This window comes from Crocodylus porosus, unplaced genomic scaffold, assembly GCF_001723895.1.
Source record: "Crocodylus porosus isolate Cpor-Errol unplaced genomic scaffold, CroPor_comp1, whole genome shotgun sequence".
NCBI classification, from domain to species: domain Eukaryota; kingdom Metazoa; phylum Chordata; order Crocodylia; family Crocodylidae; genus Crocodylus; species Crocodylus porosus.
In genome coordinates this window covers 6,997,835-7,012,934 of record NW_017728943.1, presented here as the reverse complement: position 1 = coordinate 7,012,934, position 15,100 = coordinate 6,997,835, and the positions used below count along the sequence as shown (strand labels likewise).

Below are 15,100 nucleotides of genomic sequence, written 5' to 3'. Positions count from 1 at the left end.
GGGAGGTGGGCAGGGATGGAGCCCTGTGTCTGGCCCCCTGCTGTGCTGGGTCCGACTCTGCTCCCCACTCCATACCAGGCCTGAGCTCACTGTCCCTTCCATGCTGGGCTTGCTGCCCCTGCCATGCCAGGCCCGGGCCTGTGCTTGATGCCCTACCATGGCAGGCCCGGGCCCACTGGCTCCGCTGCACTGGGCCAGGCCTGCACCTGCTGCCCCTGCTGCACTGGGCCCAGGTCTACTTCCCGCATTGTGCTGCGCCCTGGTCTGGACTCAGGCCCACTGCCCATGACATGCCAGGCCTGTGCCCACTGCCTGCACCAGGCCCGGGGCTGCGCCCACGCCCCCTGCCTGGACCGCTCCGGGCTCCACCTTGCTCCCCCCATTCCGGGTCAGCTCCTCTCCTCCCCTCCACTCTATCCCTCCTCCGATTGCCTGAGTTGGAGGGGGGGGGGCAGACTCAGACCCCCACAGTGCAGGAGGGAGTGGGGCAAGGACAAATTATTCACCTCTGTCCCACTCCCTCCTGCACTGTGGGGATTGCCCCATGAATGGGGCTGGGCCATGCTGGGTCGTGGGACAATTGGAGTCCGATGGCTTCTCCAGAGGCGCGGCGCTGGGGAGTCAAGAAGGGAATGCAAAGGGGTCTGTGCCTGGGGCAAGGGCAGGCTATAGCCTCTGCTACCTGCCTCACTGCTGCTGCTTTGACAGCAGTATGGCACAGCGCCAACTGCCTTGCTGCACGGGCCACCCAGCAGTGGGACTCACATGGTACCACACCAGCTGCTGTCAAAGCAGCAGCGGCAGTAAGGCATGGAGCAGAGGCTGCAGTCCACCCTTGCTACGTATACAGACCAGGGAGCTACATGCCACCCCCTTGGCTCCCCAGCACCATGCATCTGGAGGAGCTGCTGGGCTCCGATGGTCTCACGACCTGGCCCAACCAGGCTGGGCTGGGGCGTGGGGCTATCAGAGCCCGGTGGTTCATCCAGGGGAGTGGATTGGGGGAGCCAAGGAGGGGGGGAAATGTGCCCCGCCTTCCCTGGCTCCCCCACGGTGCATGCAGCGGCAGGAGCTGCCCACCCACAGCCCTGGCGGAACCGTCAGGCTCTTACTGCCTCATGACCTGGCCTGGCCTGAGCACAACCCGCCCCTGCTGGGAAGAGCCCAGCATGTCCCAACCCCAACCCCACCACCTTGCCCTCCACAGCCCTTCCCCTTGGCAGTGGCAGTGGCAGGGCAGTGGGCCGCCACAACCCCTGCTCCACTTCCCTCCCCGCCAGCTGTTGTCAGGGGGGATACGGGGGCAGAGGATGTGGCACCATGTCTCCCTCTCCCCCAACCACCTCTGCTTCCTCCCCTGAGCCCCAGCGCAAAGTTTTGCCCACAGCTACCTGGGCCGGCCGAGCATCACTCGCTCTCTCAGCGGGGCATGTACAATTGGCCCGGAGCATTATGGATAGACAGACAGATGGACTAAGGCTTTTATTATACTAGAAATACACACACACACACAATTATACACACATACGTACACAATTATACACACATATATACAGTATACATAATTATATACATACACACATGCATAATTATACACACACATGTATACACACATATATATGTCTATCCATATGTATAGCTAGCTATTCTAATATAATAAAAGGATTAGTCTGTTTGTCTGTAACATTTCTGGCCAACTGTGTGTGAGCTGTCGAGAAGGCAGGCAGTGATTGGCTGCACAGCCTGGGCTGCGTGGTCCCAAGTTTACACTGCTGCTGGGGAAGTTTGGTGGTGGGGAACACACCCTGGCCATCTGAGCAGTGGGGCTTTCCCCCTGCTTCCCTGCCTGAGGGTGAAGAGGGTGATCATGGTGGCAGCACCCCCCAGAACAGCCAGCAGGGAGGGGGAAGTGGTGGGCAGAGATGGAGGGAGGGGAGCGGGGAGCCAGGCAGATGCAGGCCAGGCAGACCTGAAGTGGATGGGGGGTAGGGGCAGACCTGAAACAGCGAAAGGGGTGGGGTGTGGGATTGGAACCAAAGTGGTAGGGGGAAGGGAGGGAGCGGGGCCAGACCTGAAGGGGTGCCGGGAAGGGTGGGTAAGTGGGCTTGGACCCAAAGAGGTAGGAGGGAGGGGAGGAGCCAGGCTGCACCTGCAGCAGCAGGTGGAGGAGGTGTGGGAGAGGGGCTGGACCCGAATCAGTGTGGGAGGTGGGGAGCAGGGTCAGACCTGAAGTGGCAGGGGGAGGGGGAGAATGGAAGGGGTAGACACAGAGCAACAGTGGACAAGGAGTGGCAGGGGGTTGGGGTGGGGTGGATTGGAGCTGGACCCAGAGCAGCAGTGGGGGGTGGAGTGAGGCCGGATGAGGAGTGGTGGGAGGGAAAGCAGGGGCACAGGACCAGACTCAGGGCTCCATCCCCACCTCTTCCCCATCATTCTTGATGGGCAATTTGCTAGTATATATTTATTAGTAGTAAGTTGGAAGATCTTGAAGTGATTTACAAATACTAATTAAGCCTCAGCACATACCTGGGTAATGCATAAGTGTAATTAAGTTCATAATTATATTTATTATACTGTAGGGCTGCAAATAATTATTTGAAATCTATCTATGGCTAAAACAAACCTAAGTTTGTGTGTACACTTTCTGAAAGTAACTGTAAATTATCATTTTTTTCCTAACAGCTCCAGAGAAAAGAAAACAAAAAAATATAAAAAGCTAGTTTTGACTGTAATAATTATATACATGGTCAGGCTTGTCACTGCAGAAGTGTGATTTCCCCTGAGCCTCACTGTACTTTTATCATTCAGTCACACATGGCTTAGCACCACAGATGGTCACTTTCTTAAGTTTTCACTTGACCTCAGATGACTGATGCTCCTGCATTTCTGATCCTGCTGGGACTATTCAGACCCAGACAGGCTGTCTGGCCCTTTCTTTGCAACTAGAGTTATGATCTCAAAGGCTTAAGTTAGATAGTTAATCTATAGGTTCAGCTCAGTTCTACCAGGAGATCTAGCACTATGTGAAATACAATCTGCTTCATTATCGGGTTTTCCAATACAGTATGAAATGGGTCTTGCCACCACCCTCCGATGAGACATAAAGCAGAGGTCATAGCCTCTGTGGGGTTTCCTGGATTTCTATGGAAACCTCAATGTTATTTTTATTATTTTATTTTTACTTAAGAGCCAGGGCCGGAACCCTAGTGCACTAGCCAAATTACAATCTTCAGGATTCATTTTCCTTACCCGAATTTTGGTATTGGCTTTAAACTATCACACAGTGCTGCTGCATGTTTTTAACCATTAGAGCAGGTGTCCAACTGAAGTCCTGCACAGAGGAAATGAACCTTAACATAGCTGGTTTTCCTCCTCTACTGTCACAGCTCCACCTGCCAGAAGGCATGTTTCTCTTCTGAATTGTCCCTAAAAATCAAATGTGTCCTGTCTCATGGTTTAGAGATTTAGAACATACAAATAGAGTGATGTTACAGCAAAGGTGGCTTTAGTGCCAGGAGTGTGGTAGGGGGAAGGAGGAAGGATTAGCTAAACAGTGGTATGATCCAAAGAAAAGGTAATTAATGAAAAGAAATGGGGATGAGGTTGGCATCTGGAGAGCAGGAGGGAGGTAGAGCAGTGGTTTGGTCAGCTCATGGAACGCACTTGAGCTTGAGAAAAAGAGCACAATTAGCCTCTGTAACAGCAAAATTGTGTACCAAGGAAATCCTGCTTCCATTGCTATTTACAGCACCATTAAACTGAAATGAGCTTTTTTTATGTTCTTATCTGCCAAAATGTTTTGAACTCCTTTGCATATTTTAGGAAGAATAGGATGGCTTTTCCTATACAATTTGTGTCTTTCAAAAAGGATATGAAGTAGACTTGGTTAAAATTCATAATGTTCATCATTTAGGAAATGCCCAGATGTTTAAAACTGGTTTTATTCCTGAATGGGACAAACAGTCAATCTTGGAGTTTTTCACGAAACAAACTATCCTGAGAAATGTCCTATTTGAACATTAGATTTTTGTGAGTGATATCAGTTGTCTGGAACCTCAACCTCCTGCTTCTGACTTCTATGTTATAATATAAATCAAGGTGGTAAAGTTATGTATCATTTGGGTAATATTCCACAAAAGATTTCATTTTTCATCAGAAAGTACTGATTCAACAAAACCTGTTCTGCTGAAACATCCTTAACCAGCTCTAAGTTTACGTATTTTGGAATTTTAGTTCTTGATGCCTGGGGACATTTTACGTGGCTCTGGAGAAACTGCACTGCCATGCTACATTAGCTCTGCACTCCTCATGGGTAGAAAGATATTGACAACCTGAGGGAGCCTGAAGAACAACAATAAACAATATGATGACTATAATGGTTGATTTATGGAGAAGGATATAAAAAATCGTATCTGCATGACTTGTCTAACCGCATAACCTCCCCACAAAAAATCAAGGCTGGCTATGATAAGTTGCTAGAGCTCTTTGAGGATCTCCCCTCTAATGAGGAAGTGCTTAGGATGAAATTGATATTTTGTTTTAATTTGGAAGGACAGATTTAGGAATGTATTGCACCAGTGGGTCAGCAGTAACTTTTGTGAATTTCATCAATATTTTCAACTGGTCATGGCTGCTGCAACTTCCCTCCAGCTGATTCAGGGACTGAAATGTAAAATCTTGGCTTCTGATAGATCACATGAACTTCCTGAAGGATGCTGGCTTTATGAATGTCTGATTGGATTACTCTTCCTTATTGTAGGAGATGCAGTAGAATTTTTTATTACTGAAAGATATCATCTTTTACCCCTTGCTTCTAGCTAGCTTTACACTGCAAGAATGCCTTCTAGAAACAGTCAGTCTGCTCTGAGCAACAGGGCTGCCTTTATTCTGGGCTTTGAACAAAAGCTATTAGCATGCAGGACAAGAAAGTGGCTAAAATTTTGTGCTGCATAGATTCTAAGCTACTTTGGAGTCAGTTTTGGTAGTAGGGAGTCCCATGTTAGGCACCTAAGTCCAATCCTATGATCCTGAAAACCCCTAGCTGAGCTGCCACCTAACCCTGGAAGAGCCTAAAATCCATAGGCACCTCAACATTACGCTTGATCTTGATCTTCTGGAACCCAAACCTCAGCTTCTGGGCATTCACAACATCACCTCAGTTGTGTCAACACTGAATAATTCAGCGTACATCACATACCAAAGCTTGATTAGGATGCAGGAACCAGATATGACTCCAACTAAGACCCCACTAGTTCTGGGGTACCTGGGGTGGGTCCCTGCTCATTCTACTGGCTGCTGTTGCTCCTGTTCTCAGGAGCCTCACTCTCCCCATGCACTGTGCAGAACTCTTGCTCTCCCTGTGCATTGTAAAGGGGCCTGAGAATTGAACTCAAGTTTAGGGATTCTATTTTGGGGACAGGCGTTTGAAAGTGACGCTTTGCCAGAGGTGTAACTAGTAGTTTGTGCCCTGGACAGTAGAGGCATGCCTGTTAGGTATGGCTGTAGAGCACTGGAGTGGAAGTAGATGGACTTCAGACTGGCTGCTCAGAGCAGATACAGGACACTGCTGCAAGGGGACACAGTGCTGCCAACAGCCAGGTTAATCTTTCCCTGGGCCCATGACTCACAGAGTTTTACATGGCGAGTGACCCTCCAAAGCCACCCCATTTTGCAGTGCCTACAGGGCGAGGAAAGGTTAACCTGGCTGTTGTTGGTAATACCTCCCTTCCCAGCAGCAGCATCTCCCATGGGAAGAGGGAGGGGGAGGTTGACAACAGGATGCCTTCCCCTTTTCCACTCTGCAAAACTGAAGCTTCAAACCACCTGCCTCAATTCTGCATTCCTCCCCCATGCTGAGAGCCTAGGGCTCATGTTCCAGTTGCAACTCTTACTTATGCTACTGGGCAAGGCCCACCCTCCTCGCTGAATCCAAGACAGGACTTCTCTTCTGTCTGTTTTATACCACCTAGCACAATAAAGCCACAATTTCTGCTTGGATCCCGGGATGCACTTGTAATACAAAAATAAAATTATTTAATACAACTTCAATCTAGTAAGCAGAGCGTGACCTTGGCAGTGTCATGCTAAAACATTGGGTTGGATCCAACTGGCTTCACTTTGTAGTTTTTAAATGGCAGTTGCACGGATCAGTAGCATATTTAAAACTTCAGCCCCACAGCAGAGTAATTAAATGTATATATTTCTTTTCCAAAACTAATGGCAACAGCAGGCCAGATCCTGAGTTAGGCTTGGAACCCTAGAAATCTCTATCCAGTTATTATTCCATAAGGGTCCTATTTGGGGAGTAGGTAATAACTGGTCTAATACAAATGGTGAACAAATAAAAACACTAACAGCTTTTGACTCAAGAGCCTTTGAAATAGCCCTATAAATCACAGCGCTTGACATGGCTTATTTCACAAAAGTGTAATAAGGAAACAGAATGAAATGTCCCATCTTTCAAGGCAATTTGCATATGTGTCCATTGTAATGTGTATATCGCCAGCTATGATTTTTCTAGTCAATCTTGCAAATAAAATGACTAGTTCTATTTTGAAGGGTTCTTAAATCAAGAAGATAAGATTAGTTCATATATTTCAACACACAAGTGGAATGAACTGGACTCCATCTGTACCTGGGTATAATCATGTTATTTGTGATACCATAACTAAGGACATTAGGCCAAATTTTGCCCTTTATTAATATCCATTCAAATACACTCAGAGCAACTATACTATGCAAGTATTAAAAAGGGTAAAATCTGCTTCTCAGAAAAATAACTCATTTGACCTGTTTTCCAATATATCCAGTAGCAAAGATTTCCACAAATTAGTTGTGCAATACAGAAAAAAGCAATTAAAAGAGAAATACATCCGTCTTTTTTGAAGTGGTTGTATATCATTGATGGTAGGGTAATCATGGAGCACAAGTGTGATACAGCTGTGGAAAAGGGTAATACAATCTGATATATTAGCCAGGGTATACACAGTAGAGAGAGGTGTGCAGTTCTGGTCAGTGGTGTTCAAAGACAAACTTAAGCTGGATGAAGTTCAAAGAGGGGAACTAAGCTTGTCAAGGAAATTTAGACCCTTTCTTATACAAAATAATTAAAGTAGCTTGGATTGCTTAGTTAAGCAAAACAAACTTTAAGCGGAAATAGGATCACCTTTTACATGAAACTTTGTAGAGACAATATTAAGGAAGGAGAACGTTTTTTAACAGAAAAACAATAGCACAAAATTAAATGGCTACAATCTGGTTATGGATAAATTCAAACAGGATACCATATTGGTCAGCAGCCTATAGCCCATAGCCCAGATATGAACTACAGAGCCTTTGGGTGTGGCCCATGGAGCCATGGATTTGATGACATTCAGAGGTGAGGGCGTCTCCCTGCACAAAACTGACATTAGATGCCTGGGTTCCAGGAGAGTGGGAGCTCTGCTCATGCCCTGCCACAGTCCAGCACCACAGACACTGATGGAGGGGGGATTTTGACGTGCTCAGTTGAACAGCAGAGAAAAGCAATGGCAGAGGCTGAGTCCTAATGCCTGCCTACCTCCAACCCAGGTCATTCTAGCCCCTTCCCCCTCCTCCCAATAAAAATGTTACTGACCCCTAGCATATCATAAGATCTCTAACTATCAGAGGAGTAATGCGTTGGAAAAGACTTCAGGCAAAAGCAGTAGGACAAAGAACCTGAAGCTCTAAGAATAAAATAAAGAAGTTAATGTAAGGGCTGGTATGATGGGACAGGACATTGTCTCATTGATCAGTGTGGGTGATGCCAAGTCATGCGTCTAACCTCAGGGTCCTGGTATATAAAGGTGCACCCATACGTTGGTCCCATATTGCATTGGCACCAACATAAGGAAAATTGACATTATCGGCAATCAGCTTTTTTGGCTGATGTGGCCAATAATATCTCTCATAAATGCCTTGTGCAAGAGCAGAGCTGCACTGCAGCATACAGGCGGCAAGAAGTGCAGCCTGGCAGCGTGGAGAGCAACATCTGGTTGGTAAGTCTGTTGTGGGGGAAGGAAGGAGTGTAAGGGAGAAGACTGAGGCCCCAGTGGTGAGGGAGGTCCCTCCCCATCCAGCTGGGGCAGGATGTGACATGGGACGGAGCCACAAGCAGCTTGTCTGAGGGACAGCTCCTGGGGTGCATGCCCTCTGGCTCTGTGCACTGGGTGAGGGTGAGCTACTGCTGCAGGCTGGGGCCAGGAACAGCACCAGGCTCTTCCTGGGGGGAGGAAGGGGGACTGCACTCAGGGAGGGTCACAGCAGCACTTGGAGGCAGGGGCTACAGCCACTCCAAAATCAATTGTAGCTCCCCTCCCAGCACTGTCACTACACACTCAGAGCACAGCTCCAGCCCAACCCTCCCTCTAGGAAGAGCCCAACACTGCCACTGGCCCCAGCCCATAGTGGCAGCCCACCCTTGTGCCACACAAAGATCTGGGGGGCACATGCCCCCCCCATGCACTTCCAGGGTGTGTGCAGCAGTGGGAGCCACCCCCCACCCCCTGGATGAGCCGCAGCTCCATCCCACGCACCACATGCCCGGATTGGGTAGTGTCTGCCTCTACTCCTGCCCGAGTCCCAGTGCCAGCCCCACTCCCCCCCTTACCATGGGGGCCCATGCCCCTTCCCTTCCCTTCCCTTCCCCAACAACAGACCTACCAGCCAGACACTGCTGTCTGTGCTGCTAGGTCACATATCAGCAGTTGGATCAGTATCAGCCAATATGGGTTGTTAAAAATTGGTACTGGCCCAGAAAACCTCTATCAGTGCACCTCTAGTGGTGTATAGAAGCTCTTGTGGAAGGTGTCCAATAAGCCCAAGCCTCAGGGATTTTGCTGGCTGCCATATGGGGTCAGGAAGGGTTTGTTATTTTCCTCCTCATGAATGCTACTGGCTTTGGGAGACTGAGGGAGGCTCTGCTTTCCTCTGAAGTACTGGAACACTGGCCATAACTAAGACTGGAGGTTAAGTGAGGTACACTGGTAATTCTGCCAATACTTAGAAAATCCATAAGTTGCTGGCTTGAGGAACATTTTTTTTTTCTGGTCAGAGTCACAATGATCATCAAATCTGGGGTCAAAGCAGAAATTTCCTCCTAGGTCAGAATTACATGGAGTGTAAGGGGTTAGCCGTCCTCTGCTGCTTGGGGCATGATCCTTTGCTTATTATCTTCTGAACATATATCAACCAACTGCTTACTTCTCACTGCAGTGGCATTGTAACCCTCTTCTACCATGCATTTATGGCGGGGGGTGGTGGGGAACCTTTTTGGCGGGCAGAGGAAGTGGTGTTAGTCATGGTCTCCTTAAAACAGTATGCCAGTGGTTAGAGCACTCACTCAGCCAGATACCTTCCTTCTTCTGGCTAAGGAAATTAAAATCCCTGCTCCAAGACCTGTTTATATAATTAAATATGGCAGAGATGCTCAACTCCTGGCCCATAGCACCATGTCATCTGGCCTACAGGGCTCCAGAAATTTGGCTGGGCCCTCAGGACCTAACCCTGGCACATGAGGGAAGCAAGGGGCAGTGTGTGGTCCTAGGACCCAATCATGGCATGCAGGGGGCAGGAGAGGACAGTGCTGGGCTCCTAGGACCCAATCCCAGCACATGGAGAGCAGGAGTGGGTGGCACCAGACCCCTGGGACCCAATCCCAGCATGTGGAGCTCGGAGGAGGTAGTACAGAGCCCCATGGCCCAATCCAGCCCATGGGCTGACCCCATGCTGCTCATCTGGCCTGCAGGGCCAAAATGTTGAGTATCATTGACACACAGTATAACAAACAAATAGGTCAAGTCTCTTGCCTCCCTCACTGGCATAACCAAGACTAGTCAATTAGCCATTTACTCATTTGTGCCCTCTCTGGCCACTGACTTGAGCAGCAGCAAAACTAGGATGGACCAGCCAGGGCAAGCACCCTAGGCACTGACTGTGAGAAAGAAGGAAGGAGGGAGAAAAGCTGGCAGCTGGAAGCAGCTACTGCCTCCATGCATCACAGATGACCCAGGAGTCTATCTGTGGTGTTAGACAGCTGAATTAGAATTCTTTCTTCCCAGCAGCACTATCCCCATGGGACAGCTGAATGATATCCCATATCTTGAGAGATATGGTCCATTCTGGATCTGGATCCTGGATTTGAGCTCCTCAGTTAGAGGAAGGAGCTGATTCTGGGTTCCCACCTCCCAGATGAGGATTTCTAGTATGCTCTGAGAATGCTTACTTGATCAAAGGGTGATGGCTAGAGAAATGTCTCATGCTGGGGTTTAGGCAGAAGCTAGGAACCTGCTTGCTCAGAAGCATCAGGCTTGGACATCCAGAATATTGGGCACCTGAGCATATTAGTACTGAGAGCTTATTCAGAATTAGACAGCAACCAAGCCAGGCTTGGGGACACTTAATTCTGCCTTGGGTATATTCCATATTAAAAGTTTTCCTGGTAGAACTTTGAGTGTGGGGATGAAACACACTTCCTGCCATCAGAATCATGCAACTCAGCAAAGGGGAGAAAGGCTACTGCCATTGCCCAGCATCAGGCTGAAGGCACAACTACACAGTCTGGTCCTATCAACTGGCTGCTGTGGTCCATTCGGCATGCTCTGGTGGTTCAGCTGCTGAATGGAGCTGTGCCAGAGGCACATCGTAGTGCACATACTCTGGCAGCTTGGCAGCAGAAGCAGCTGAATGTAGACACAGATCATGTCCATTTGATGTACATAGGTCCCTTTCTGGATTTGTGCCTCCAAAGTTCCCCATTCTACAGCGGGTCTTACTCTTGATGCACAGCTCACTTAGCTTCAATCTCCCGGAGGTAGATATTGAAAGCTATGCTTTGCAACATTATCGAGAAGGAGAGAAAAGCCACATTCATTAGTCTTCTTCGTTTGCATTTAGCAGGCACTGCAAACATTAGTAACTGGGAGGTTGATTATATTAAACAGAAGTCTACATTTGATTCCTACACTGTTCTCCCTGGAATCCTTCACTGATGTCACGCACAAACAGCACTTGAGGCTTCATGTTTTGCAGGATAACATGTTTACAAATCATCTTTTCCTTGCTCTCTAAAACTTCAATAAGAGTTCATTAAAACTGACAAGCAGGTCTACCGAACTAGCAAAGAGAGAAAATGTGTAGGCTGTAAGAAGAACAGCTCCCCTCAGAATTTAGGTTTAATTCCTAATTGTTTCTGTTTCCTTCTGCCAGCCCCACTCTTAGTAGTCATAAGTTTCTCTCTGTTACCTTGTAGGGTTTTTTTTCCTGTGATGTCCCAAAAGGAAAGCAAAAAATCAACCAGACATAAAAAACATTCTTCTCTTTTTGGCAAAGGCACCTCTATTAATGAAGAAAACTCCATCATGACAGCCCACAGCCACAGAAGCATATACTAGCTCAACAGTCCTTTGCTACTCAAATTATTCCATGGGGAATCAATCTCTCTCTCTCTCCTGCCCCTCCCTCCCCCCACCCGCCCAAGCCTGATATTTTCTTTTGATTTTAGGTATACATCTCAGGCTAGACCAAACGAATTGGGAATTAAATGGGGCTCCTGCATGCAGTAGCAACAGCGCCTCAGGGTAACTGACTCTTCCTAAAGCTCACCACACTAGCACTGGTAGTAGTAATGGGGATGTTTCATAGATTTCATAGACATTAGGGTCTGGAAGGGACCTTGCAAGATCCTTGAGCCCAGCCCCCTGCCATAGACAGGAAGTCTGCTGGGGTCAAATGATCCTAGCAAGATATGCATCCAAACACCTTTTGAATGAGTCCAGAGTAGGTGCTTGCACCATCTCTGGGGAAGTCTGTTCCAGACCCTGGACACTTGGACTGTAAAGAAGTTTTTCCTTATATCCGGGCTAAATCAGCCTTCCAGAAGTTTGTGCCCATTTAAGTGAAGAATGTGCTCTTCTCTCCTTGATATTACAGTACAGACAAGAAGAGCAGACTGTTCCTACCCAATAAGCATTAGACTGCCACCGTGAAGTGAGAGAAGGGAGATTCTCAGAAGTCCAGTTAGAGGTACTTTTAAAATGAATTCAGTTAGCTTTTTCCTCTGAAACAATTTTTTCCCAATAGTGTCCCTGCCCGCAGGGGCAAACGGACTATTTGCTCCATGTGACAAGAAGGACAGAATGGGGATGGTTCTGCTCTGAGCAGGGGGGTTGGACTAGATGACCTCCTGAGGTCCCTTTCAACCCTAATTTTCTGATTTTGTGATTCTAATGGCGTCATCAGTGTCAAAGTATGTTAATTCAAGTCTTGTCCAAACACTTAGACCCTTCACTTAGTGGTGGTGATGTTTATAAATGAAAATGCTTGAACTCCAGTTAGTACAATTCATTGGACACTAATCCAACCACTCTGCAAAATAACCCTTAAACCGAAGGGGCTGACCGCTCTTAGCTGAGCAAGGTGAGCTCAGGAGTTAACTGTGTTGAAGGTGTATCCAAAGAAAAGATGCAGAATCACCAAAGCCAGACTTTCAGACCCCCTCCACTGTGCCCTATGATTAAGGTCAACATTCACAGTGGACTACTGCTTGACAACCAAACCAAGCTGCTAAATGTTACTGACCACAAAAATACAAAACAGCAGTGCTATAGTGTACAGGGTATGTGTAAGCAGGATCCACTCAGGGAAACTTTGCTTGCTTGTTGGGGCTGGAGAATCATAAAGATTCCAGGTATTCTGAGTGTCATATGAGGAATAAAGTCACAGGAAGTGTTTGAAAGAGGTTACCAGCTGTGAGGAGACTGTGTGGCACTTTTTAAGCAGAATCCATCAAGAGAGTCAGACTGCTCTGTTCAGAGGCACTGTTCTTTTAGTTGTTAACAGGTGGAGAGAGGCTGTCTGAAAATTTATATTCATGTCTTAGTTCGAAAGGGAAATAAGAACTTGGAGAAACAGAAGTGAGTAGCCAGGGACTGTTAAGAGAACAAACTTTGCAGGCAGCTCTGTGGGAGCAGATTCCTAGGGTTTTCATACAGGTAGGGTAGTTACAAGACCTAATGGCTGAAGGACAAGGGGTTTGTAATCCAGGCTTTTTTGATGCTATTAATATTAAGGCTAACAGTTGTGACAATTATTGCCAAGAAAAAAAAACCTGGTTAAGAACTGAAAGGGACCTGAGGAGAATTAAGGGCAGCCCAGAAGAGGAACAGAGATACTGTTTTGTTCCAGGAATTTATGCATGTGTGTTCTGATTTACTTCCACAAAATGCTATGTTAAAACAAAAATTGCTTGTCTTTCTGTTTTACCTGCACTTACAAGCACAGTGCAAGGCAACCTCACCTATGCAGGTTTGAACTGGGAATTGATCTCAGTGGCCTTCACCACATGCCTTCTAGACACAAGTGCATGTTTCCAAATGACCACAGGGCCACTTCTATGGGATAATTCTGCCCTCAGCTTCCCAAGCTTACTTTGTTCTGTTACTACATTGCTTCCTCATGGTCAGAACAAACATCGTCTCCCCCCTGACCTAGAAGAAGGTTCCTTTTCTGTTTTAGGCCCAGATCAATTGTCAGCCTTTCAGTGAAACCTGCAGGGTACCAAATATCCATGTCTCTCTGCTCTATACCTTATCCTTGAGGAAAACAAGCTGGAAGTCAGCTTGTTCCTGTTATGCTCTGAAAAATCCCATTTACAGGCCTCACTTTCCAGCAGAAATAGTGGGATTTCTGCCCCAAGATCCCCTTCTCCTGCCAAAACAAACTTTAAAGACCTGTAGCATATATGAGCTCTCCAAATCTGGGGGACCAGCTGGCATGCACCTAGACAGGAGACAACAGGCTTCAAGTGAAAAGTTTCATTCAAGCTCTGACTTTTCCTTAAAACAAGGAAAGGATTCCTTGCTTCTCTGCTGAAGGAGCTATGGACGAAGAAACACAGTGGGGTCAAATCCCACTTACACTGGACTTGGACTCAAAGATGTGCTGCAACCAACATTTCCCCTCCCCCCACCCCCTTGGTCAAGAGCTGAGCTACAACCTGGAGCGGGAGGGTCTGGGACGGGAAAAGTCAAATGCCAGCTTAACTAGACAATCAGGACTCCTCATCCAGATGATCTTTTTTATTAGACCAACAAGTTTTTTGCAAATAAATACATAAATAAATAAATTCTTTAATTGCAAGCTTCCGGGCAGAAACAAGCTTTTGGGCACAGACACCCTTTACCGCCGTTTGTGCCCGAAAGCTTGCAATTAAAGAATTCGGGCACAAACACCTTTCACTGGCCAGAAAGCCTGCAATCAAGGAATACGGGCACAAACACCTTTCACCGGCGTTTGCGCCCGAAAGCTTGCAATGAAAGGGTTTTTTGTGTGCGCGCAAAAATCTTGTCAGTGTAATAAAAGTGATCATCTCTACTACGCGTCCCGATTGCCTTTGCCTCGCTAGCCCAAGACGGCTACCACCCGACAGCTTGACTAGAGGCAGGCGCCAGGAGGCTCCGCAGAAACGCCCGCCGGCACGCTGGCAGCACGGACAGCTCCTCGGGCGGCGGCTGGAGGCTGGCACCACCCTGGCGCCGGGGGGCAGGCTCAGGAGCCCGCCCGCTGCCCCTGGCCTGAAGCGGAGGGTGCTGTGCAGGCAGGGAGGGAGGGAGCCGCGGCCGAGCGCGGCGCGCACGCACTCACCGCGGAGAAGTTCTGGGGCCCGCACAGCTCGCCGCGGTACTTGCAGGAGAGCAGCATGTCGTCCAGCTGGTGGCCCAGGCGGTCCATGAACTGGGCGCTGATGCCCTCGTAGTGGCGGGGCGGCAGGAAGAGGCGGAAATCCGCGAGTTTGGCGAACCACCGGAGGCGCGACTCGTCCTCGCGGAGCAGCTCGGCCAGCAGCGGGCGGGCCGTGCGGTTGGGCAGCAGCAGCCCCAGCCAGTGGCCCGCGTAGTAGAGGTCGCCCTTGGAGAGGCGGGGGAAGCGCAGCGGGTTGTTGTTGCAGACGGTGACGGCGGGGAAGGGCAGCTGGCGGCTCCACTCGGTGCGCACCTGGGTGTGCGACGGGAAGGCGAGCCAGTGCAGCAGCCGGTTCGAGGACCACGAGAGCAGCAAGCCCAGCGAGGTGCAGAAAGCCAGC

General features: G+C 48.5%; 1 protein-coding gene across 1 annotated transcript in view; it reads right to left on the bottom strand.

The window, feature by feature from the left end:
• Positions 1-15,096, bottom strand: part of LOC109319006 (acid-sensing ion channel 2-like) — a gene marked incomplete at its 5' end in the record, with an annotated part of 433,500 nt that extends 418,404 nt beyond the window's left edge. Inside the window, one exon of the mRNA XM_019548525.1 lies at positions 14,662-15,096. Coding sequence (XP_019404070.1) covers positions 14,662-15,096 — 435 coding nt within the window. The remainder of the gene's footprint in view (positions 1-14,661) is intronic.
• Between the last annotated feature and the right edge of the window lie 4 nt (positions 15,097-15,100).